At 34.9% G+C, this 27,151-nt stretch overlaps 1 protein-coding gene across 3 annotated transcripts in view; it reads right to left on the bottom strand.

Annotated features, from left to right (window-relative positions):
• Window positions 1-27,151, bottom strand: part of ATP8A1 (ATPase phospholipid transporting 8A1) — a 102,179-nt gene that overhangs the window by 43,513 nt on the left and 31,515 nt on the right. For 2 of the 3 annotated variants that reach the window (XM_064418292.1, XM_064418291.1), the window contains exons 13-24: window positions 26,618-26,695; window positions 24,133-24,221; window positions 23,558-23,602; window positions 20,925-20,997; window positions 18,830-18,935; window positions 17,537-17,619; window positions 17,284-17,333; window positions 12,481-12,550; window positions 11,393-11,477; window positions 7,763-7,902; window positions 5,812-5,950; window positions 4,567-4,631 (exon numbers count right to left, since the gene is read on the bottom strand). In XM_064418292.1, the coding sequence (XP_064274362.1) occupies window positions 4,567-4,631; window positions 5,812-5,950; window positions 7,763-7,902; window positions 11,393-11,477; window positions 12,481-12,550; window positions 17,284-17,333; window positions 17,537-17,619; window positions 18,830-18,935; window positions 20,925-20,997; window positions 23,558-23,602; window positions 24,133-24,221; window positions 26,618-26,695 (1,023 nt within the window). The remainder of the gene's footprint in view (window positions 1-4,566; window positions 4,632-5,811; window positions 5,951-7,762; window positions 7,903-11,392; window positions 11,478-12,480; window positions 12,551-17,283; window positions 17,334-17,536; window positions 17,620-18,829; window positions 18,936-20,924; window positions 20,998-23,557; window positions 23,603-24,132; window positions 24,222-26,617; window positions 26,696-27,151) is intronic. The other variant, XM_064418293.1, reaches the window with a different exon arrangement.

Raw genomic sequence — 27,151 nt, 5'->3', positions numbered from 1 at the left:
TGATTCACATATATAGAGATACTAGAATTTGCTATTTTAAAAAATGTTCCTAAACGTTTAGAAAAAAGGAAACACAGATAATTAGTGATATAAATACAGGCATTATAACTGATGATCTTATGACACTAAATTAATATTTTAACATAATTTAACAATTATAACAAAAAGTACGTTATACAAAGGAACATATTTTGTATTTTTCAATTGCTAATGACAGTTTGAATCACACCTACAGAAGTCACTATTTTGTGACTAGTACTGAACTTCAGATTACATTCAGTAGACAATACATTCATATGTATTTATTTATGCAGCAGCCTGCTTTGGGAAGGTCAATGACATCTAGTTTGCTATAGTGCAGTTCTCCCATGGAGTGTCATGAGGGACAAAAAATATTGCTTGTTGCCCTTCTTTCTTTTTGAAAGACCTTTACAGAGCTACAACATACTTTTCTTCTGTTTCCTGCTTCACAGCCCAGAAGTAAAAAGTGTTTTAGAGGAGAAAGGAAAATTTAAAAAAACTCTTCTGCTAGTAAAATATTGACTTTGGAAGCTGGTGACATCCTATGACAACATGTAGCTATATTTTTTTACAAGTTTACCAACCAAATAATTGTGCTACTTCAGTGATGTCAGGCATACATAAACCAAATTTGGTGTAACCACCTAAAAACAGAACACTGAACTAATTAAAACTCTCAAACCCCCCTGAAATGGGGTTTGCTTTTGCCTTTACTTCTCTTTGCCTTTTCAACTCAACTTACTCCACCCAGTTCCACACATTGTTGTATTTTGCTTCTACTGGTCTTCTAAAGATTCATTGGTTTATCTAAAATGAGATAAGCCTGTTGAGGAATTCTGCACTTGTTTCCTGTCTCTCACCCACTAGAAACTGTGACAGAAATGAAGTTCCACTGTTTAAAATTACATGCTAAAAAGTCTTTAAAATGACAACAGGTTCTGTAACTATTTTCCAGAGCATCTTCTCTAATTAAGAAATATTGCAACATAAAGGAAGTATTAATTTTTCTCATCTCTGTGGACTATTTCTATCAAAGTTTAAACAACACATGAAAAGTCATGTTCCTCCCATCTACTGTTTCTTCCATGTAGTGAAGGTCCCATAATCCAGGAGTAAATGGTCTCTGCTACTTAGATATGCAAGTGTATAGACCCCAGAGGGATCCACCTGAGGGTGCTGAGGCAGCTGATGAAAGAGCTCACCAGGCTCTTCCACATTCAACATTTTTCATCAGTCCTGGTTAACCTTGGAGGTCCCACACAGCTGGAGGTTTGCCAGTGTGATGTCCATCTACAAGAAGGATCATCAGGAGGGTCTGGGAGAACTACAGGGCTATCAGCCAGGGAAGGTCATGGAACAGATCACCTTGACTGTCATCACAAGGCACATTTTGGTGAACCAGGGGATCAGGCCCAGCCAGCGTAAATTTAGAGAAGGCAGATCCTGCTTGATCAACCTGATCTCCTGTGACAAAGGGACACAAATAGTGGATGAGGAAAAGGCTGTAGACTACCTGCACTGCAGTAAAGCCCTGAGGTTGTCTCAAACCATTCTCCTGGAGAAACTGGCTTATTGTGACTTGGATGGGTGTACTGTTTACTGGGTAAGAACTGTAAAACCAGCATCTGTAGGTGCTGTTTGACAGCCAGCTGAACATGAGCCAGGTCAACACGGCATCCTGGCCTGTGTCAGCCATAGAGTGGCCAGAAGAACCAGGGCAGTGATTGTCCCCCTGTACTCAGCACTGGTGAGACCACACCTCTAGTCCTGTGCTCAGTTCTGGGCCCCTCATGACAAGAAAGACATTGATATGTCAGCACATGTCCAGAGAATGGCAATGGAAGTGGGGAAGGGTCTGGAGCAGAAGAAGGAGTTTAGATTGTGTAGCCTGCACAAGAGGAGGCTCACGGAGGACCTTACTGCTCTCTACAACTGCATGAAAGGAGGTTGTAGAGAGATGGGGGGTCAGTCTCTTCTTCCACGCAGCTAGTGACAGACAAGAGGATATAGTCTCAAGTTTTGCCAGGGGAGGTTTGGATTGGATATAGGAAAATTTCTTTACTTAAAAGGTGCTCAGACATTGGAACAGGCTGCCCAGGGAAGTGGTGGAGTCACTTCCCACAGAAGTACTCAAAATCCTTGTGGATGTGGCACTTGGGCATATTGTTTAGTGGTGAACTCTTTTGTTGAAACTGACCTTAATTTTTTATCAGAAGCAGGTAGCTCCAAGAATACTACATTTTAAAACAAGAAAACTCATACCCCAACACAAAACAAAACTCTAATTGTAAAACTGTCGCATTTAAAATTCTTTTGTGGGCATAGTCCCTATGCTGAAATCCCATGCCTCAGATTAAATGCAGCATAAAAATGTCCCTTATGAAATACTTTACATATTTCAATGGAATATTTTTCAATAAAACTGAATAGTAATCAAACTATTTTCTAGTTCCAGTTTAGATTCACAAATAAAAGAGTAAGGCTACGTTAGGATGTCTGTCTATGATCAACAGTACTATAGTGAAATTTAGTAGTCCATTAGGTCAATATGAAGGCAAATAAAATCCAGTGTTCTTGTACACAACTATAAGAACTGACTAACAAAACCCACGTTTTGCTTGTGAAGCTAAGCTAAGACGTTCATGGGATTAGAGCTCCAAAACAAATAATATTCTAAAGAGTCGAGATACCTAAATACTTTCAGTTCTATACCACCTAATGTCTATTGGGGACTGGAGAGGTGGGTGGGGTTGGGATATTTTTCTTATAATTTCATGAATAAGGGTATTTGTTCAAATAAAAGAGGATATTTTATTTTAGCATATTCTTTGTAAGCTCAGTTCACAGAGCAGGGATGCAGTCTGAACAAAATACATTTCATTCTAACTTCCCCTGTCTTGCATGCTTAAGTCATAATAATGACCAAATTGATGAGTTATTTGTTTTGTTACATCTTTTTTTTTTTTTTTACATGTCTTTGAGACAGGGGACTCTGCATGTCCATAAAGGGATTAGATTTAAGCAAGCTATGTTTTAGGAGAAGCTCCAGGTATGCAATGGACAAATACTACTATTTTAACAGCAAGGGGAAGAAGCATTCACTTAATGCCACTGTTCTCAGTGCAAGGTTTCAGTGTTTTTCAGAAGAGTATGCAGACCAAGAAAAAACAGCCTCCCTAACCCCACTGAACCTATCACCATCTTTATATAGCCAAGAGGCTGTACTTCAGAGACAAGGAGGAGAGGACTGCCACAGAGCAACTCTTACCAAACATCCCAAATACACAAGTGCCACAACACTGGGACTATTTCCTCCAAGCTTTCCTGGCTGCTCAGTTCCTCTCACGAAACTGGGTTGTCCAGCCACCCTCAAAGGTGCAGAGTCCCAGTACATGAGGTGGACCTATGCTACTCAAAAGCCAAAGTGTCCTTCTATGTGATTGCCTTAACAGACAACATTCCAACAAAGTATTACAGTCTCTTGCCAACTGTTACTGGTATACAGAAAGGAATGAGGAATCAATCCACCTTTGCAACTGCACTGACTGAGCACTCTGCAATCACAGCAATCCACCCCTGTCTTCATTTCCTGAGACCTGATCCACTCCTCTTATCAGAATTTCAAGGTAATTTACTCAAGGTAACGAGCCACACTAGAAATAGACACTGACTTGTCATTCCAACCACACTAGCAAGCAAAGGGTAGGACGCAAGAGACACACTCAAACATAAGAATGCACACCATCACGTGAAGCAGAAAACTTTATAGTGTCTTGTTAAAATATTTGCATAGAGCTAGTTTACTCTTATTTTTTGAACTGCCTCTCAGGCTACGTTCACGTGCTGCTGAAAAAAACGATTATATATGTTATCACCAAAACCAGAACTGCAAGTGACCAGTTTACATGCAGAAATTCAGCTGGCATAAGATATTTACATCTCCATGTAGTCTGTACTTTGGGCATGTAAGGAAAGGATCTCTCAATTTCCATACAATCTAGACACTCCAGTTTGAAATAGGGAGTACACTGCAGTTATCATTACAGATACTACCTTTTATTCTTATAATGTATTTATTAAAATTTACTATAAAATATATTGCTTGATAAATATTTATTGAACTTTTGAATCATTACACTAGAAGTAGTTCATCTGTAATGCTTGTATGATGTGAAGCTCCTGGCTTTGAGCCTGTGTGGATGAAGTCTACTACCTGGAATTCATTTGCTCATAGTTGTGAAGTTCCTTTGTGTAGCAGCTGCACTGTGATTTCAGAAGGTCTAGACTGTTTTCCATTTATTCAGTAACATTCTGTCACCAAGACTATACAGTCTTCCCAGCATGGAATACTAAAATTATGAAATCAACTCCCCAAGACAAACATAAACAACATCCCCCCAAACCACAGTTTTGGCAGAATTTGTTGTTTCTCCAGATAAATAGACACTCCAACTTGTTTTTTATACCACCTTCATCATGATGTCTGGATATTTTAAGCAATAAAATAGCATTTTATTAACTGAGAACTTTGAAGATTTCACTTACGTCAAGAGAGCCTTCATTTATAACAATTAGTCCCATGTTCTTTCTCAAAAGTTTACAAGAGTGACCTGTTAGAAAAGATTTTGTTTTTAAAAATTGGTTTAAAAAAATCCATTATAATATAACAAGATATTTTTTCGCTGTAAGAGAACTACAAACAGAATTAAAAATAAGATTTCCCTAGCTGAAATAAATAATAAAAAAATTATACTGCATTTTATTTAAGTACATACAGGTACTAAGCTAGAACAGTTAGAATTTCCCTTGCTGCAACTTGCAACTGCTCTGCCTTATTCAGAGGTTTTTTAAAGAGAGTTACAGAAAACAACAAACAGATCTCCCTGAGCCTTGTAAATTTTTAGAATGCAACTTGCATTTTCTTGAAAATTTCCATATATACACCTTTTCATTATTTTCTTTTATTCTTTGATGCATTGAGCAGGATGCATTTTCTGTGCTAATGATGTAGGCTGCCTAGTCAAAAATATGTATCACCATTCTTAATAAAGGGGAATATTGGTATTATGTGTATTGCCTCAAACCTGAAGGTACTAAGGAAAATAACCTTAGATCAACTGTATCACGTGCATATGGAGAGTTCTTTAAAATTAGAAATAATAATATCCAATAAAAAGGATATATATGACTAAAGCAAGGCTTTATTATGGACATGTATCTACACTGCAGCACTAAGTGCTGATGTGGTCACATGCAAAGAATATTAAATGTTAAAAACAGCTTTAATGGATGGCTATTTAAAGATACAGATTAATCATTGTTGAAATCAGTCTTTTTTTACCATCCTTCATACTAAAAGGAAAGAATAAAAATAAACCTTTTTTTAAAACGTTATAGTACTCTAGTTCACCTTTCTTGGAAAGAAGGAAAAATAGAGAAGGGAAATTAAGAATACTTCCATTCTCTTGGTATTATTCCCTCTCACTCTCTGAAGTCAATATATTCTTTTTAATTCATGTCATATGCTAGAAAAAAGTACAATTTCCTAATTTTTTGCCTCCTCTCTAACGTAACTTTTTCTTGCTCTTAGTATTTTAGTGGAGGCAGAATCCACCATTTCCAATCCTCCCCCTATCACTGACTAAAAAGTAAGTTCATATTCAAATTCTGGAGTGATATGTAACATTATTTTTACAAGACAACTTTCCATTCTGAAAGAAATTTTACTGCATCAACTCCTATTATTTTTAAACCCATAACAAAGACATCAAATAAATATAAGTATAATACCAATATTAATGGCAGTCTCTTGTTTGTCCCCAGTAAGTATCCAGATTTTTATGTCTGCTTTCATGAGTGTCTCTATGGTTTCAGGCACTTTGTCTTGTAGTTTATCTTCAATTGCTGTTGCTCCGAGCAGCTGAAGATTCTGTGAACATAAAATATTTCACACCTACAGTTTTTTCTGATTTAAATTCAATTTCAATGTTCCATTTATTTTACCTAACTCTCTGTATTTACAAGATTAATGCACTCTAAACTCATTAAATTTGGTATCAACAAATAAAGAACTTCCACTTTATTCCATGAGCTTTAACTTAGATATCTGTGTGGCCTGAAAAAACTGCTCAGCATGATAACTCAAACGTTAACCAATTATTCTCTCAGAAGCTCAGTAGCTTGTTCAGCAACAGCTACCTTTTCCTGAGGAGTACCTCTCTGATTTCAAGATTTCAGAAATGCTAATACTACACCTTCTCTCTTTTAATGATTTCACTTTGCAGAAAAATCTGAAACACCTGTAAATTTATCTTAGTATTTTCTGTTTGATTTTAGCTTCCTATGGAGCAAATCTATACAGTTTTTGTGAATGCAGTAATTTTTATATTTCCTATTTCTATAACTTTAAAACTAGCTAAATGTTAAAGACACCATTATACATCTAATTGTGTGCAATCCTGGTAGCAGCATGGCCTGCATACTACATCCTGAGGAAGCACCTTTGCAGCTTATACACAAATTTGTAAAGGCAGCAGGGTTGTCGTGGCATTAAAAAGCAATATAGTTTCAAGACTGTTTTGTTACATCCAGATAAACTGCTCAGCAATGTTTATTAGTGACTGAAGCTATATACTCTCGTCTGTCTTTTTCATTAATTAAACACCACAGATTTGCAATGCTCTGAATTTTAAAGAGTTTCATCAATGTAATCTCTCTTATACTTTCATAGGAAGAAAATCCAAAAATAACCCCAAAAAATTGAAGTATCAAAACTTCAAGCACTATTGGTCTCGTGCACTCCTTTTTCTTATAAATTTAATATTCATGAGACCTTTTATTGCTGAGGCAGGGAAGTCTTAACCTCATGTTTGGCTACTCCAGAAGCAGTGCTGCCAGAAGCTTAAGGCTCTGCTCTTGTGATGCTGTTTCTAGGTATAAGGTTGCTTTATGGGCCTTCAGTAAAACAGTCCGACAAAGTGGAACAAGTCCAACAGAGGGACACAAAAATGTCTTAGGGCCCAGAGCACACCTGAAGAACTAGGATGACATGGGAAAAAGGAGAGATTCCTTCTGCTATCTGAAGCTTGCAGAGCAGCCATCCTTCTCCAAAATGTATACTGCACAGTGGAAGAGCAAGAGGCATCAGCCACATTCTGCAGCAACAAAAATTTTAATTCAGAAGAAGGAAAAAGAGTTGAGTTGAGCATCAAGAAAAATTGCCTGCTGCAGCTGGGAAAACTCCCTCCTTGTGAATACTCTAAACTTCATTAAAGTGTTGGGCAAGCAAAACTAGCCCTGCTTTAAACAGGGATTTGTGTCTATATGACTTCCTGAAGTCCCTTCCAATCTTGACTACTCCATTGTTCCAAGATCATTATATAATGAAGCAGATGTTGTTTATCTGTTATTACAGTTTTTTACACAGTAGAAGAACTCTGAAAAAAACTTTCCAGTAGTTCAACCCATAAATGACACTTTCCAGCAAAGTAGCTACTTGCAGCAAAAACTTTGTCAGATTAATTGTTCCTTCATTTTCATTATTTAAACTGCAAGGACTACCTGACACAACTGTCAGAATATTGCTAATTTCCTTTTTCTATCTAAGCGTTATTCCTCAACAGTGAGTGAATAGAAAATAAGGACAATAATTAAAAACCCACTTTTCTGCTCATCCCTCTGCCCATCCCATCCTCACCCCAACCAACCCAAACCCCAGAAAGCTACAACAAGCTACACATACTTTTTCAATTAGCTCATAGCTCTCCTCCAGTTTGAGTACTCTGTTTTGTATAGCTGTAGAAGCACGGTGATAGACATCCAACCATTCTTGATAATCACTTTCTGAAATCTCAGCCACAGCAAAACACAGAGTTCTTAAGCCTAGAGAGAAAACAGATAATGAATGATTCAGTATTTGTTAGTCCCTTTCCTGATATGCCTGCACTGAGTACCTTTTGAAAGCTGAAATTATTCTGTATTTTATGTATGTTTATACCTGATTTCAAATTACTGCTGCACATCTTGAAGTACTTTTTAACTATACATAAAGTAAAAATGAACTATAAATATAAATTTATTCAACGGAGTAACAGTTTCAAAGAAGTTGCACTTAATACAGGTGATGTATTTTACTGGAAAAAAATAGTAAATTTTATGCAAGATTTGACTTAAACTGTAAAAAGATATGAAGAAATCCCAACACTTGCTGAACAAGTATGTACATTGAAACAGTTAAAGTGTAAAATTGAATCGTATTTTGAGAAAAAGATTTATAAACTTAATAGTTGCCATGCTGGAAAGAAGTGAAGTTAAAATATATCAGCACAATGTCACAACTGCCCTCTTCACCCCTCCTCAATATTCTCGAGGAATTTTAGTTAGAAATCTATCATCTAGAAGCCAATTTTGAATCCCCTCATTTAACTTTCCCATCTCACAGATTGTTTCAGCTTTCCAAATTCTTAAAATAAAATCATTATGTACCATTTGGCAATTTTACTTACCAACCTTTGAGCTGGTTGATATTATTAACAGATTTTTTCCTTCAGCAAACATTTGAATTGAGCATTACAGTATAAATTTGAGACAGCATGATTTTAAGAAATATCTATTTTGTGACAACACACATTTTACACTCAATTTAAGCAGCTAGGTGTGAATTTTCTAACAGCTCATTTTCACATATTACCAGATTTCTAGAGAATGAAGTTGACATAACTCTTTATATACTAGCCACAGTTTGCAGGCCAGTAGATTTAGGAGGATTAATGTAGTCACCCTTTGGTCACTTGCCCACTCTGCCCTAGGAGACAAACAGCACCACAACCAGAGATGGTTAAATGTAACCTTTATTTGATCACAGGTTTCTGGAGCATACAGCTCAGCAGCAGTGGCAATTTTGAAATTAGAAGAGGTTGGGCATGAAATAATACATGTGTCTTAGATGTAAGAGTAATTTAGTATCTTCAGAATAAAAACCATGTGTAATGTGGGTATTCTGACAACGAAACAGCATTAGGAACACAGTGTCTCACCATCTAGTCTTAGAAGAATAAACTCAAGGCTGACAACCCAACTGATTTTTTTTCTCTTGATGATAAGGATATGCTTACAAGGTAAAAAGCAATGAATACAGGTGAAGGGGAGAAAGGAATTTATGTCTGACTAACAGTGATACTATTTCCACAATGCTTTCAACATATTTTCTGCAGACAATAAAATGAAGAAAAGAAATCCAAGTGTATGGAATGTCAGCAAATAGTTTTTTCAAGGTATTTGCTTTCTCTTTTTAAATCACTGCCTGATTATATTTAAAAAAAATTAATATGCTTCTTTTCACTGTGATTTAAAAGAATCTTCCAAATAAAATGTGGAAAACAAAATATCATTAAGCCTGGTTATTAACAGACTGGAACAACACAGGAAAATTACAGAGAATTTTTCTATTTTATTCAAGCAGGCATTAACACTCCAGTTTAATAAATGCTTACATATAAATGCCAGCCATGCTAACCACTTCATTTTTGAACAACACACCAAGAGCAGGCAGCAAATGCCAAGGACATACTGTCCTGCCACATGAAAGGATACTCATGAGAAACTTTGCAACATAGTTGGCTGCAATTTAAATCTGAAGTAAAAATAAATACCAATTTTTAATCAATTCCAGAGATATGTGATTTTTTTAAAAGATTGAATTTTATGCTTTTTAAAAAGTTAGAAATTCACTCTTCTGAACAGTTAATCTTTTAATCTGTTTAAAAGAAGGATACAAAAAAAATCTGAACTTCTTAATCCTACTGTATGTACAGTGGTTCTAAAGACAGATGGAATTTTTCACTTTTTATGTTGATTTATTTAGTGCAACCTGACCGCTAAGGAGTCGTACTACTGATCTAATGAGAATGGTAATTAAGAACTGGGTTGAAATTTTCATATCAATTCACACGGGACAGAAGACAGTGATCTAATTTCTGTAACCAAATATATACCTTATGGCCCAAACTAAAGTCACACCTAAGTAACTTTCTCTTGACTAATTCTGTTAAGCCTTTCTAGAACCCCAGTGTGTAGCTGAGGCTTCGGGCTATACCACCAGTCAAATTTTTTCAGGTGTGGTTCTGCATTCAACTTTATTGTAAAATTCATTCTAACTTTATTACTTTAAGATTCTTTAAGACTAACCAAATGCTTCCTGCAGAGATCTTGATATGATAAACTAACAAAAGAAACAGATCTGTGACTTGTTTCTGCTGTCACTGATAGAACCAAGAGACTGAAGCTGCTTAATACACTAGCCAAAACTCTCAATTCCATGATAAACCGGAAGACGAAAACTAGAGAAGTCTTATGCATGACAAAAAATGACCTTTCAGGATAACAAGAAGATCTGGCCAGAGACCAGTTAATAAAACATAAGCATTGCTTTTTAGTTTTCTTCCCAGTGTAAGTTTATTTTTAAGACACATTAAAGATAGTTTTAATGTTCTAGTAGCAGTGTCTTAGAAAAATAAAGAGGCAGAAACTCTGCAGTTCAGATTTCCATAACTCTTATAATTCTGCTTCCAACTCCTCTCTACCAACTTATTGATAAATTGTTACTCTATGATACTGCACAGTACAACACTATAATCCTCCTGAGATACTAAGGGGGTATGGCATGGAACATCTAGGAGCTGTGCAGAAACGTTTCTACAGTCTGCTTTTCTCATCACATCTGTACTGTGAAATCCAATATAATTAAATGACTAACTGGCTGCTTGTATCAATCATCTTAATTTCACAGTCTTTTAAATTTTACTTACTATTCCTACTTCACAAACCCTCACAGAGAAGTTTCCCACCTCTGGCAACTGTTTTGTGAAAGGGATTATTAAAACTGCAGACACCAAAACAAACCATATGGGCGCTGGCAATCCCCCTTATTGGGACTGGTGACAGAAACAATACAGCCAAAAGCTACCTTAAAAGCACTACACTAATCATTTCCAACCGTCTTTACTTTGGCTACTTCTTCCTGTGTGCCCATCCCTACAGCATCACTGGGTATGGGACATGAAAGCAACCATGGGAAATGAGATCTTCACAGAAACAATGTGCTATGTGTTTGCTCTCTGGAAAAATATGTTTTGGTTAAAAGATTCTACTGTATACTCTGTGGGTGTGTGGGTTGTTTTTTAGGTGTTTTTTAAGTATGAAGTTATTACTGAAATTTCTTAGGAAGAGGAAGACTTTTCTTAAGGAGACATTGCTAAAATGTAATTTTCAAACATAACGCGTAAAACACTACAGCAAGACAAAATTTAAAAAATGGAAAGTTGATCAAAAACTGAATTTCATATTTATTTTTATACTGGATAATATCACCCACCTTCTGTAGCAAACTGCTCTAGATGTTTTAAGGTGATTTCTTTGTATTTTGAACTTTCAGCAAGACGGTCATAAATTACAGTATCCTACAAAACAAATAAATATAGCTCAGAACACTTTAACAGAAAAATAATTTCTGTTTTGGGTAGACAATACAAATCATGTAGGAAAATGGCTGAAAAATAGAACTGTATTATCTAAGCATCAAAAATTAATAAACATAATCTTATTTCATAAAGTAAAGGACTTCTTAATCTTTAGACTTTCTAAATTTACAAATTCTGCTATAATGCAGTCTTTTTCTTCTACACTTCTTGATGTTATTTCCCCTTACTTTGAAAATGCCATAATGCTGTCCTCCTCTTTTAATGCACACAAAGTAAAATTAGTGCTTCATAACTGCTATTCTCAGATTTTTTTGTAGCCAGCTTAATACATGGAATATTAACGACAGGTTTGATTTTTTTTTTTTACAGGAGATGACAAAAAATGGACATTTATATTCAACAAACTTCCTTTCCATAAACCATTCTGGAATTGGATTTCATCTCCTTCCCCCTCAAACTTGACATACAGACTGAGAATTAATGAGCAGCTCTGCCATTCCCATATGCATTATGATAAGGATACCTTCTCACAGGTCCTGCTTTTGGGAAAATTTACTTCTGTGTAATGTCAATGGTTGGTTAACACTCCCACCTAGTCAGTTATGCTAGATTACTATCTCTATCCAGTGATCCGTGCCCAGCTACTCCAGCAAGTCATTAATACATGTTCATCCATTTTCTTGGGAGTACAGAAGGAAGCAATTTTTAGGAAACATAAAGGTATTAGCCCAGTAGAAATAATAGGATGAACAGGTCTGTTATAACTTCTTAGGCAGTTTGTAAAAAAACACATTAACCAGTTCATCACATTGAACAGCTACATAGCAAAACAATGTAAATTGAAATAGGTACATCAACACACCTTCCCCCATATCTTCAATGGGGGGGAACAGTTTTGACTACAGTTACTACAATCTTTTGCTTTCATATTTTTATTGGTAGCATGTACTCTTTGTTACAGTGAAAAAAGAGTAAAACTCACAGCTCCTTTGCAGTAGAGTCTTAACTTCCCTGATGGTGTGCGAACTATCACTGACATTCTCTTCCTAGTGCTGAAAGAGAAATAAATTCTCTATATAAGGTGGCTCATAAATATAAGCATTTACTAATATTTTACCTAATATCAATATATATAATAATTCAGTAGCAATATATATCTTATATTACACACAGAATAAAAATAATATCAATATATCAATATCAATATATCAATATATATCAATAATATCAATATATATATTATATTACACACAGAATAACAAGTCAGTGCTATCTATACTGAATTATGTTCTCAACTGTCTGGGATGGAAAACAGTTTCAGTGTCTACCAATTAAAACGAATGCTATCTTTCTGTGCATACTTCTGTAGGCTTTTCTTCCATTAAAATGGTATTAAGAATTTTCACCTTCATCTAAATACTGTATGACAAAAAAGCACGTTAAAGCACAAAGCACTTGTCATCAATATCATAAAGAGGTAGTGTATCATGGACTGTTTCAGTTTTTTCTTCCTTCCCCGCCAGCCAGAGTCACTCATACACTGTACAGTGCTATTACTCTTATCCCAGAATTTTGTTTATCACACAAAGTTTTCAGTATGCTAAGAGCTGGAAAGGGGCTGGATTAATTTTAACTACTCTCTGGCTCTTAGTTGTTAATAAAATCCAAGTTATTTTTTCTTTTTGTCCTCATAACTGAGATAGAAATTGGAAGAAAACATGGAGAAGACTGTCACGGTCTGCTTTCTGTCTTCTTCCCTTTGAGGTTTGCCAACAAGCATTCTTTAGGTGCAAGATCATGTCCTGTCAAGATGTGTATTTATATCATAAGTCTTTCAAATTTCAACTTTATAAATAAATTTACAGAAACTATTCAGGGAACAAAACACTTCTCAGAGAACAGTTCAGAGTAAAACAGTGATGGAAATTAATGATTCTTTAACAATTTTGGTTCCTGTTGGAACTGGATCCTGCTTATACATCATCAAGGAGCATTATTGTATGAATGGTTCCTGAAGTTCAGACTCCCGTGGAAAGAAAACATCCTGCAAATGGAATGTGGACATAGGTGAAGGAAAGAAATTTATAATTATAGGTGAAGTAACGGGCTGAAGAGTATCTTCAGGAAAACATTTTCTAATTCTACCTGGGGGCGCACTCTGCTTCAAGTAGAAATTTCTGAACAGCAATATTAAATAACATTGTTACTGTGAATACTGCACAAAAATGCATACAAAGCCATTAACTACTGCACCTTCTTTTCCATTTCACCTCTAAACCTCATATAAGTAGAATTCCGAAAAGCTTTAGACAGTGCCCAGTTGTGAATCTACTTAGACACTGGAGAAATTAGGATCAGCTAAACTACAGTTAAACTGCCTAAAATAAAATCAAGTCTCAGATCCACATTGATTCCATCCAAGACTATCTAGCTTCTGCTACTTGAATTCATTACACTTGCCTGAATGTTCAATTCAGAAATAGTGAAGGAATTACAGTAGGTTACGGGGTGTATAAAACAGTAATTTGATCTATTTACCCTTGACATATAAAAACTCAGCAGTTTTGTACTTGTCTTGCAATACCAGAAGAGTGCAACCTTGAAGTCTTGTATGGAGCTGCATATTATTCTACTGAAGATGTATAAAAGAATAACCAATGACTCCCTGCAGCATTCTGAAATTTTAGCTATACAGACAGATATTGAAACTTGACTGACATAAACTTTCTTAGTAAAACTACAATAAAGCTAATGACCAAGAGTTACTGTCAAGGACTTCTAACTTCTTAAAAACCTTTTTATGGCAGTGACAGTTTTATTTCCTTTTCCTGGTGAACTACAGTAAGCCACTATATTTCACTACTACAAACAACTGTCATTGTGAGACCACTGATTTGTTCTGCTTGTTCTCCATAGAAGCAATGTGAGCAGCCATAAAGATGACCTGGTTACAATGGGAAAAATAGTGAACAGAAGATGTTTGCTGAAACTGTGACAGAGAAAATGTCTGCAAGTCCAGAAATTTGAGACATCTTGAGATACCATCAATATGCACAAAACTGAAACTAGAACTTTTTGTCTGGAAAATGGAGAAAACATCATAAGAAATTAGGAATCTGGAAATATAAAACTTGGTCTTGGAGAAAAAAACACATCATGATCTATTGGTGGTTCCAAGTGAAATACAGAAATTAGCAGCATTTACTGATTGCTGAATGTGGTTGTATCCTACATTTCCTTATCTCTGTGCCCCACACAAATGACTTACTTGTACCCAACACAGAGCCTCTCTAAGAGCCAGACCCAAGAAATTCATCCTCATCCTCACCTCCAAGCACACCCTCAAGGGTGCGCTTGTATACATTCTTTGCTAACAGTAATTTTTAACGATCTGCAATTAAAAAAAGAAAAAAGTAGGTAAAAAAGCCCCCATGTCCTTGTGTCCTATAGAATCCTGCAAACCCACTGTTGTGAACTCTATGTACCTGCAGGCTGGGTAACCCCTTGGGTTGTAACTAAGATGCAGAATAGCTGGTAACTCCCAAGGAGTTGCAGTGGAATTATAGACAGAAGCATCTTAAAGAGACAAAAATACTTCCTTCAGTCACAAGATTTGCCAAGCAGCTCTTGGTAGGTCCAGTTACTCTACAACCTGACTTGATTTAGGATTAAACAATCACAGAAAACAAACATTGCTACAGAGGTTTTGGTGCCTTTTCTGTCAGCCATTCCTCTTTTTTACTTTTACAAGTATCAGGTCTTCAGTCACAAAATCAGTGTATTCCGGAGCTCTCTGAATGGATGAGAGGAGGTAAGGCTCCTAATGCTTTAGGATGCCTCCTGTCTGCCCAGTAGAACAGCTAAAACAATGTGGATTACTCATGAAACCAATCACACAGGAGAGACTAATCAAGGTACAAATTACAGGGAAATACTGTAACTAAAGGTAAATGCTTCTCTTTTCACAGGCACAACTGTAATCACTGAAAAAAGAGAATATCAGAAGTGACAAGTCTACCAAATATTCCTACAAATTTTACTTCTGCAACATGCTTCTCTGTAAGGCTGTCCTATCAAATCTTGATGCTGTTGCACTCGCAGAAGAGTCTTAATCTTTCTGTACTGGAAAGCAGCAAGGAATTCATTGGCATTTTTTCTGGGAAAAACCTGGAACACCTGCAAACTCTTAACTCAACAGTTTATTCAAAACAGATTACTTCTCTGAAGGCACATGCTCCTACCCATACAAATAGCATTTTGGAGCCAAAAGCTCTCTTGCTGTGGAACACAGGCGACCTCTAGTGCTTCCAACAACTCAATTCCAAGCACAGCTAAATATTGCAGAATAAGAACAAAAACATCTATAAAAACTGAATACTTAACACAATTCTAGATCAGTATCCATCAAAAAACATACACCTCCAAAGGCTGAGATTTAAAAGCAATTCTCCCACCTCCCTAAAGTATCAGTGTTTAAATTACAATTTTATACTTACACAGAAGTTTAAAAAAATCTATGAAATCAAGACAAAGATCAAAACCAGAAACAAAGTAGCAATTCACTGCTACTCCAGAAATACAGTACGAACTTTCATAGAAGTCAAATTAACAGCAATGCACTTTGCACTATGTATTTGGTAACTTACAAGAAAAATAAAATGCAAGCAATGCCTGCAAAAAAATGAAATCATGACATAAATCTAAATTCACGTATGTCCTCTACAATATATATAAAAAAACAGTAATTGCAAACAGACATTAAAATATATTGAAAACGAGTAAAATTATTTTCTGTTGAATCTTTCACTATTCCATATTATTATTGCTATTACTGTAACTATAGGGAACTACTCTGATTTCACACAACTTATACATCTTCAGTCTGTCTCTCATGCATTGGATTGTTTTATTTTTTCTCTTTTTTTAATTTGTTATGTTTTGTTTTATTTTTAGCTAAGCTTAAGGGAAATATAATACAACAGGAAGGAAAACAACAATCACTTTCCACAGGCACAATTATGAGTAATCATTTTAAGAAAAAACAGGACTTCCTCTACATGCAAATCTCTTCCTTATCCTGTGCCAAAGTAAGCAATAGCGCTACACAAACATTTAGAACACAGACAGCATACAATACAAACAGCTCTACATAGGAATTGAAACTGCATCCATATTTCTTATGGGTACATTTATAACTCCAAGAACTTTAACATAAAATTTTTACTGAAAGTAAAAGATGTGATAAATTCATATCCCAAGTAAACCAACTAGTCAACTACTGTAGTGATGCTGCTCAGAAGACAATGAGTCTCAGTCTAGAGTATTTAAACAAGCCATAATAATACAAGTGTATTTAAGGTCAAATGCAGAATTTAATTTCTCAGTCATGATAAATACACTTACTTTTAAATAAATAATATGGTGTCAGGGCTTTCAGAAATACATTTAGAAGTTTGAGCACCTTCCTACATTATTTTCCACAGATTTTTAAAAAAGTTTTGAGATCAAAGGTTTTTTTAATCTTTGAGCAAAGGCAAAAGTGAAAAGTATTAGTCATATCATAGACAACAAGAAAAAATAAGCCTCCAAAAATGTTTTACAATAAACCAAGCAGTGTAATCTTAATCATGTACTCTGCTCTGTCTATAGTGTGTTTACATATTACACAGATATAAGCTACACAACCTGCATACTTTACCTGTAAAAGTAGAAAAAGTGCAAGCATTTTTAACCATGAGAGGAGTGTCTAAGTATTTTCACAATAAGACACCAGCTACAAATTTACCTTGTAAATTCCAGGACATTTAGCAGTTCATATCTCTCTTCCTGTCCCAACTGAAGAATAAAAAAAACAAACCAGAATTAAAAGATTTAAAGATTTTTAAAAGAATTAAAAAGATACAAATATCTCAAGCAAAAGAACCAAAATCAACCAAACAACATGTCACTAAAAATGTATCATAATGCAATTATTCAGATTATTTAAACTAAAGCATAAGCAAATACAGTAAATTATAATGTTATTCCAGTGTACTTACAGACTCAATGATTACTGAGTCAGGTGTCCTTCCAGTGAATACAAAACGAAGATTCCTGGCTGCTCTGACCAATGCTCCTTCATCTGCAGCAAGTTCAATAGTTATTTTACAAATGTACCAGAAAGCTGTTAATCATGATTTAATCAACACATCATTTAATCAACACAGGCTTTTCTACTTTTCACTTCCTTTTTCCTTTATAGATTTTATGATTAAATGTGGTGCTGGAAAGAACTCTTAGTTTCTCCTGTGAAAACTGATGAAGTGAGTTAACAGTCCAGAGAAAATGAGCCCTGAAAGCAACAGATCTCTCAGTTCAGTAATGAGAGCACCCTTTCCAAACAACCTAGGTTAGCACCTTCCTCAGGTCACTGGACAATGTACAATGCTTTTTGTTTAAGTTCTGGCTTGGAAGAGAAGAGTGGTAAGTCATTCCTGTAAATAACAGGTAACTTCAACGTCTGCATTCAGGAAACCAGCAACCACATCTCCAGCAGTCATCAGTTGTCTCCAAGTGGCTCAGGATGTCAGAAAGGAATTTGCTTGCAATTCCCAGTAAAACACTGCCATGACCCAGTTTATTTATGGCACTACCTCTGCCCTTGTCTTTAAGCTGTTGAAGGACAGGATTCAGAGTGGTAGCTGAAGAAGCTGGGGAGCCAAGGAAGAATCTCTGCACTTGAAGTAATTTTTCCCACCATAAATTGCAACATATTAGCTCAGCAGAGCTGAGCATATTTTAATCCTTCTGCCTTGCTTCATAATTTCCTGAATTGTCCATGAACCACAATAGGCTTGAAAGAGACCTTTTGCACAATAATCTTTATCTCAATCCTTAACAGAATTTATCACAACTTCAATCCTATTAAAAACATTTGTGTTTTGATTACACAGTCTCTCTTTTAAATGAGTATCATGGCTACCAAGTACAGAATAGGCTTATAGAATAAGCAAGGACATCAATTTTTTGTCTTGATTTGATTTTTATTTATTTCTGAGCACCTCCTATAGAACTCCACAGCAATCTGACACCTTAGCAGTGCTTTATGGTTTCTGATTCTTTGCCCTTACATAATCCATGTGACATTCAAATGTATTTTCTAACAAAAATTAAAAAAGTCTAGATACTTTTGTAAAAAACTGATTTTAGCTGACACCAATTATTTTTTTAGGTTTTGAGGGATAAGTTTGTTTTTTTTTTTAATTTTGGAAGATTCTTCAAAAACAATAAACTGAATAAAATTTGCTTGTTGAATTAATAGAAATAGGTTCGCTGAGTTATTTGAGTCTCACCTGGAGATGCTGCTTGATATATAATTTTATCACCTTCTCTTTCTGGAACTGCTGTGTGACACACTGCCATCATTGTCAAGAACTCACATATTATAGGTGCAGTTGGCTAAGAAAAAAACCAAATCAGAGTGTGATTCATCATTTAAGCAATAAACAACCAAAATGAAATAACAGATATAGACAAATAATAGCCCACAATAATTTAATGAAACCAACCTCTTTTCTTTAAAAACTACCTGTAAACTAATATCAGCATGCAGGATAACTTCTTTCTGCTGTACTTACATACTGGTTACGTAAATAGAATTTAGTGGTATTTGCTATCATAACAATCAAAATTAGATAACCAGAAACATGGAACAGTTCAAATAATAATTTTTAGGGAAGGTAAGTATGAATGATGTACTGAAAGAATGTTACTTTATTCACAGAAGTCTCTTTGTATGTTGTCTTTTTTACTAAAAAATACTCTCTTTTACTTTTGTCTAGTACTGTATTTGACAACACTGAGAATGTTTAGAAAGATGTAGCAAACAAAAATCACATGGAAAATGTTGCAAGATCAGACTGCTTTTAAAGATGAATATATCAGGCACTTCAAAGTATAAAAAGTGGAAACAATTTACAATTATTTAGCCAAAAGAGCTGTAAAGAAACCTATAAGTAGAATAGCTGATTGGACTTGACAAATACAGCTAAGAACCTTATTACTACAGCTGGCATTTGCAAAATGGATGAACTGACTGGTTTAAAACCCCAACACTCCCTGTAAGTGACCCCAAAGCAGCTGCCACCTAAGCTCAGGGTTTCTTGTGGCATACTTATGGTATTTCAGTTTTGTATTTCAGACTAAGAGTAACATTACAATTACTCTATAAAATACAATAATCTCTGAAAACCTAATTTAATTCTGTAGTGCAGAATCACTAATGGGAGCAGGTTCTTATTCTCTTCCACTGACAGCCCCCAGATCCTCTAAGACGTATGCACAAACCTGAATTACAAATTTGTTTCCAAAGCACTTCAGAATACATTCAAAATACAGTGTTGAAACCTGTCTTTGAATGTGTGCCTGAATTTTTAAGATGCATACCAACACATTTTTATAGCATGCTCATATTATATATACTTAATACTACATATCTACCAGAAAATTTTGAAGATTCAAAAATTGCACACCAAGGACATTTCAATAAAAGCAGTAATAGCTGATGCCTCTTTCCAACTATGTCACTCTCCCTGTTACTAGCACAGTAAATATAAATGGCCTGTGCAGGTAAGCATAAGAGTCCCCTTTGTTTAGTTACACTTGAGAATTGTTCTCAGATGTCTACCATTAAAGACTGCCCCATTGGTAAGAAAAAGATGCTTCACTGTCTGTCAGTTAAACTGGAACTAGCCTCCTGCAAGGACAAAATTTCAGAAAAGAAAAGCACAATTTACTTTAACTCTTCAAAAAGAGAACAAACAGTTACACTGTTTAAAGAAGGTGTTGGTTATGAGTAGGTAAAAAAGTCTCTTGTACAAACAAAAAGCAGAAAGTTGTAATGATGGTATTGTTTCTTAATCAGATAATAAATAACTTGTTATTTTTCTGAGAAATGTATTGTCTCTTTGGGGCAAATATAAGTCTCCAAAATGCCTCCTTCATTTCATCATCTGAAGATCTAATCTTATGGAAGCATGTACATAAACCCAATGCATATGGTTAACTCCTGATTCCTGTCCAAGCCCAGGTAAGTCATGTCAGGATGTAAGGTAACTTGGCTTATCCTGAAAGCTTTAATGGATGTCATGACATCATCTGAACTGCAGGAGTACCAGTAAAACACCCAGAGAAAGAAGAACACAAGACCGCTTCAAAGTTGTAACATCTGAACCACAGCATCAAAACAAAAAAGGAGGGGAGAAAATAAGGGTTGGATTTAATTAACATATATCAGCAACAATTACAAAAGTACTCATGAGGTCATGCTGATTTTGTATAAATACACAATTTATTTGTTTCTCTCAAAGGACATAATCTTCTGAATTATTTTGAATTTGGAAGCAATGGCTACATGCCACAAAACAATGATAATATAACATAACTTACATGGTTGTTTTGAAGATTCTCCAGTAATGATACGTCACTAAATGTTTTTTCTTCTCCATTTTGTGGGCCTTGCCTGGAAATAATTGAGTAAAAAAGAGATCACTCTTAGCATGATTTTAACAGTTTATATACAAATCACCCAAACACAAGTTTTGGGCTATAGCTGCTACAATAAAGGCCACAATCACGCACTGTGAGAAAAAGAATTGAAAAGGTACTTGTTTCACATTTCCAAAGTTTATTTAATTTAAAGAAACCTTGGTTTATATAAATACACTTAAATCCAGCAAAGTCTTTCTGCTGAAATCAGGTAATGAAGGATGAAGTAAAAAATATATCCACAACATAAAACTGAGGCTTCTTGTCTTCTGATCTCTAGAATGAGATTACAGAAGGGACACAAAAAATATATATGCCCAAAGAGATCACAGTTCGTAAAGAAATAAGCAGTTTTGGGATAGGTTTCTAAATGTCTGCAAAAAAGCAAGTCTGGTATTTGAAAGAGATAAACAAATGAGTTCAGGCATCAGAGATGTCTCCATGCAGAGGGTTTGCTTTCTATTGCTTATGATCAAAAAGGAACATAGCAAATTGAAAGACAAAGAAGACAAAGAACCAGTGGTCAAGTATGGACTTAAGAGATGCAAGGAGGAAATGGTTCTGTAGAAATAAAGTCATACATTAACATCTCGAAAATTGCCCAAATATTTTGGCTGAATTTGAGAGCTCAGATATGTAGATACTTCTAGGAAATTTTGTTACTGCAGCTGACTACAGCTACAGTCTCAATACTACAGCTAAGTATTAAGACAATCTGATGACTGAATTTGAGTAAAACAAAACAGTGCTGAAAAGTGAATCTAGTTGAAGGAATTTTTTTTTCATTTACTTTGGGTCTTGCTTTGGATTACGTAATCTTACAAAAGAATAAATACATTTGGTGATTTAAGTTGAAGAATAAGCAAAGGCAGCCTAAAGATTCTCTATGAAAACTGAAAGTGAACTGTTTTAGTCCTGCAGTAATCCAGAATGTCCTCTGTACAGCCATGCAAAGACTACTTTTTCTAACTTTCTAATTACAGTGAAAAATTTGAAGCATTCTTCTTCAGCAAGACTTCTTTTTTGAATGCAAAGCAAATAGATCTTGAAGTGCCAATATTAACACCTTCAGACATATTGTATTTGTTTAGAGTCTAAGCATTAAGCTTTGTTTGCTTAAAGCTTTCTGATATAAATTTTCCAGATTCTCAGTGCTAAAATAAAGAACAATATTTGCAGAGTAAGTTTTAACAAAGTGGAAAACAATTCTTTCTAATACAAAAAAAAACCCATTTGGGATTTAGTGTATTAGTCATGTTAGTGCTAGAAATGTTACTGGCACAAAGAGATTTTATTAATTGCAATAGATATACACACCAAGAAATTTCAAGTATCACATTTTTCTAAGTATTTTCTAATATATTCTTTGCCTATAAGGTTTGGGTTGGGTTTTTTTAAACTACTGTTCAGATATCAGTTTATCCATTTCAGATGTGTTCATAAAGATATTTATGTGAATAAATATTTATTCCAAACTAGTCCTTTTTCATTAACGGTTATAACCAAGCATGCTTAATTTCATGTAAGCACTGCAGTGTGAAATTACTTGTATGCAGTTAAGCAAACTTATGCATCTTTAGGAAACATTTTCCTTCTACATCAAATTATATTCAGGTCACGTAAGATTCTGGGGTATGTGTGTGTACTACATTTTATGTGTTGCAGGAGGAATTTTTCTGACTTTAGTTTTTTTTCTATCTAAACAAAGAATTATTAATTCTAATTTAGTCAAGATTTTTTTTCCTTCAAATGTTTTCAACAAAAGATGACAACACATTCCAATTTTGTGTGACATTGTCTTGTTGTCAGTTCAAAAAGTAAAAGATAATTTAAAGACTGTAATGACATTTTTCTTCTCTGATGTATCTGAGTTTACTTTGAATGGTATTGCAAATATTTAGTGTAAGAAAGTATGATGAAGAAGCACAGGGGTTCACGTAGATGACAGCAGAAAGGAAGCCAGGACTTTTCTTTCCTGAAGTCCTCATTAAGACATTAATGTTAATCCCAAGTGTATTTGGGTGCTCTGATATCAGTTCCAGTTAAGAACTATGTAGTGCTAATATTCTAAAACTAACTGGAGGAAGTAAAAGAGTAACAATAACATTACATATTTTTCACTCTCAAACATGGATTTTTTTTTCCTAAACATATTATTACGATTATTACTAACATATTACTGACTATCAGTACAAAAGTGTGATTAAAGTTACCATAGTACCAGATATATAATAAAAGACAAAACTTTCCGTCCAATAAGTAGTTTCCGATTGCACCAGGACTGCTAGTATAATGACTACACTATATTTCAGGGACCCACTTAGAGATTCTATTCCAGAGTATGCAACCTAATGCCATAGAATTTGGATGGCATAACTTTGTGTAAGATGCTCAGTCTGCATGAATTCAATGCTGAATTAATTTCTGAGCAGTGAACTATCTCACATGTAGCTCCATATCTAAATATATTGCTCAGTATTTTTAAACCTGAATCTTCAAGAAACAGCAGAAGCTAAGTGATTTTTAGAGCTTACCAATCATCTGAAGGAACACTATAATCCTCAGGCTCAGGGCAATGGCTGCACAAGAAGCAAGGAAAAAACAGAACAGGGAGAGGAGAAAGAATCACAAATGCTAAAAAACTGGATTGCGTGTTAAAAAAGTAGTTAGTTAATAAAACAAATTACCAAAAAAACCCTGCTTTGCAACTATTTTGCTAGTGCCTAGATTGCAATGATAACTGCAAAAATATCGTCTTTCTATTGAGACTTCATAAACTATAACAAACCAAGTTTTTGCAAGTCTCCTTGCAAGGCTTTTGTTTTTAACAACATTAAACATGGTAAATGATGGCAAAACCATGCATAGTGAAGTTGCCTAACAGCAGAAAGCCTGTGGTATCTCAACTTTATTTTTGTTCCTCGTCGAAAAAAAAAGATGAAATGACAGAAGTGATCCTGTTTCTTATAAGTAACATTTTATAGTCACAAAAAGCTGACCAAGTTGTAGATATTTTCAGGTTTAAGTTTATTTTAACTACAGTATTAATGCATGAATACATATGGACAGGCAGAGGCACACAGATGAAGACATATATAAAAATACCTACCCATACGCAATTCCTGCTACTGTACACTTCTTAAATTGCATGACATTGCATGTCAGGGTACCCGTTTTGTCAGAAAATATGTATTTGACCTGAATGAATTATAAAATCCATTATACATCAACATTCAGCAGTTAGTGACATATCTAGTACAATTCATGACTATCAACATATGAAATACTTTTACCTGTTCTACAATTTTCACAGTTTATAGAAAAAAATCCAGCAACAAAATCAATACATAAACATGGCAGATACACAGCCCTCATACCCATTTCCAAAGAAATCAATCAACTGAGATGTCAGGAAACTTAAGCTGTCTTCAGTGCACAGTGGTGTAATTAACCATCTTTACAGATTGCTGAAGTGAAACAAACTTGTGAAGACCAATGAATTTGCCAGTAAAACATTAAACTTTGGGAAGAAAGCAATATGCTAAGAAAAGTATCTATATGCATTTCTAAACTGATCTTTTGACACAGAAATATCTTCTTAAAACCAAAATGTTAGTAAAAGCACAACAGTTTAGAAATGCCAAATTACAGGAAAAGGAGAAGTACATTCCTTTATACCTACTCTACATCTTCTATTCCCCTGGCATTATAAACCCTTCCGTTCCAGAAACTACTAGGTAAAGCATTTTAAAATTCAAAAAAATACATGAACCTGTGATATTTTAAAGTTTTGTTTAAACCTAATCTTATGAAAAAAGTTAATGTATGAAGAAATTAGGTCGTCTGTGATGAACCAAAATTTATATGAGTCACAGGTAAACTTCAATTCATTAAAATTTACTTCTAACTAAGAAAAAAATCCAAGGATTCTCAATTAGGAATTAACTACATTATAGCTGGGACTAATAAAGCTATGCATTAATAAAAATGTTTCTGAGGAACTATGCCTTAGTCAAATCAGCAGTAAGAAGGAATCTTTCTGTGTCAGGCTTATGCTGCAAATTGTATAATTTTTCTTGTGTGTGGGCACAATGGGAATATGGGAACTGCAGCTAAAAAAAGTCAACCTTTTTTTCCCAACACCAAAGTTTTGCCTTTCATAAAACCTGAAGATCTCTTGGGGGAAATCTCTTCATTATGTGCATCCCTCATGTATTTCAAAGAAGAAACCTACTCTTTTTAGTAGAGTCTTTTGGTCTCCGTACAAAAATCTGCTCAAATTAAGAATCTGTTGAGAAAATGAAACTGGAGATCCCAAGAAGCCTGACTAGCTCTTGATGGTGAAGGAGAATTTGATGAGAATCCTAAGAAATTAAGACAAGAACTACTCAAGTCAAAAGGAAAGAATGTGTCTAGGAATGTGAATAACCAACTAGCTGCAGAGACAGAAAAAACAGGTTGTGTAAAACGAAACAGAAGGAAAGTTAAGATTCAACAAAGACTCTTCCCCACTAGAGTAGCTTGTACTCCCCTTCAAAGCCAGGAAAAGAACAAAATTTTCTGCATATACATGTTAAACCCAGCGGGCAAAGGCTCTGTACTCCTCTATGTAGACCAGTCATAGAACATGTTAACCTTCAACCAGTTTTTCCAAAAGGCATGTCTTATGTATTACTCCCTAGGACTGCTTTACTATATGGCTAAAACTAAGCAATTATTTATTGGATTTGGAAAGCTAGAGACAACTTTTACTTGCTCATGCAATAAAGTAAATAATTAGTTATGAGAACTTCTAGGTTAGGAAATGCAAGAACATACATAGTTGTGTTCATAATACAATTCAATTAAATGAGCTTGTAATTTATTTTCCACAGAAAGAGTTGCTCACCACCAGTGTACCAGAAAGTTCAGCATGTTTTTAAAGCCAGACTGCAAATGCAATTGACTGGAAGAGCAAATACCACGTGTAGTTCTTCTAGAAGCACACCCTCTGCCCCAGGCACACTTGTACTAAGTCATACTTGCTAATTATGAACAACATATAACAAGTGATGCCTTGTGAAAAGTCAAACTGATTTTACAGTATTAAAAGAGAACTCCAAAGCACAAAGAATTAAGCCCAAATTTCCAGGGTTTAACTCAGCCCCCATTCCATTCATGGCTTCCAGTCTTTAGTGGCAAGAAAAGAGGACATGTATAGAACTGATTCAACCCTAAGATACTTGCTGTCACTTCTGAGGAATGCAGAGCATGTGACAAAAAAATGACATCCTGAAGACACACATTATCTTAAAGGTATATACTAAGACTAAATTTTGTACCACAGACAGCCTTAATGCTCAAAATTCCTTTCATTTTGTAATTTTTTGGATACACTTCAATCTTCTGTGATTACCACATGCACATTGATACAGAGATTGTTCATGTAACGCTGGTTTTAATTCACTGATACTACAAAGTATTTTAAAAATATCTCATGAAACAAAGAGAATAGAAATAAGCAAATACTAAGGCAAGAGTATATATTTTTTCTAAATAAACCCTCATATTAATAATTTCATTACCGAGCCAGAATCAATAATTCTTTTATCTACCTGTCCAAGTTCTTCATTGAGATTGGAAGTACGAGCCATCGCAGCAGTGTCCGTAGGTTCATAGTGCATGTCTATGTCCTAAAGATAAAAAAGCACATATATTTCAAAATCAGTCTTCCAGAACTTTTCACAAAAAGTCTAGCACATAAATAGAAGAGTTAAGTGTAGAAAAAAAGACCACACATGAATAGATCTACCTTAGGTTATTTCAACACGGGAAGCCACAGACACTATCAGATCACTTCCAAGAGTCCCCAGAAGAAGTAAGATTTTGCTCAGATTATTTCTAGTGATCAGTATTATTGAAAAACTGTTTACCCACACATATAAAATGACATCAGCAACAAGCAGAAATGACTCTTAGGGAGAAGTTAGTATTACCTACTTTTATTGTATGCACAACCAGTCATTTCTAAATAGCAAGATAAGTATATCTCGAGATAAAAACATGAAGATAAATTTGGGATTACACAATAAACATAAGATATAATTCATATGGTGTGAGTTCTTTTTCTCTTACTTGTTAAATAAACA

The sequence above is a fragment of the Passer domesticus genome, chromosome 4, assembly GCF_036417665.1.
Source record: "Passer domesticus isolate bPasDom1 chromosome 4, bPasDom1.hap1, whole genome shotgun sequence".
Taxonomy (NCBI): domain Eukaryota; kingdom Metazoa; phylum Chordata; class Aves; order Passeriformes; family Passeridae; genus Passer; species Passer domesticus.
The sequence above is the reverse complement of the archived record's forward strand: the minus strand, read 5'-3'. Positions and strand labels throughout refer to the sequence as shown.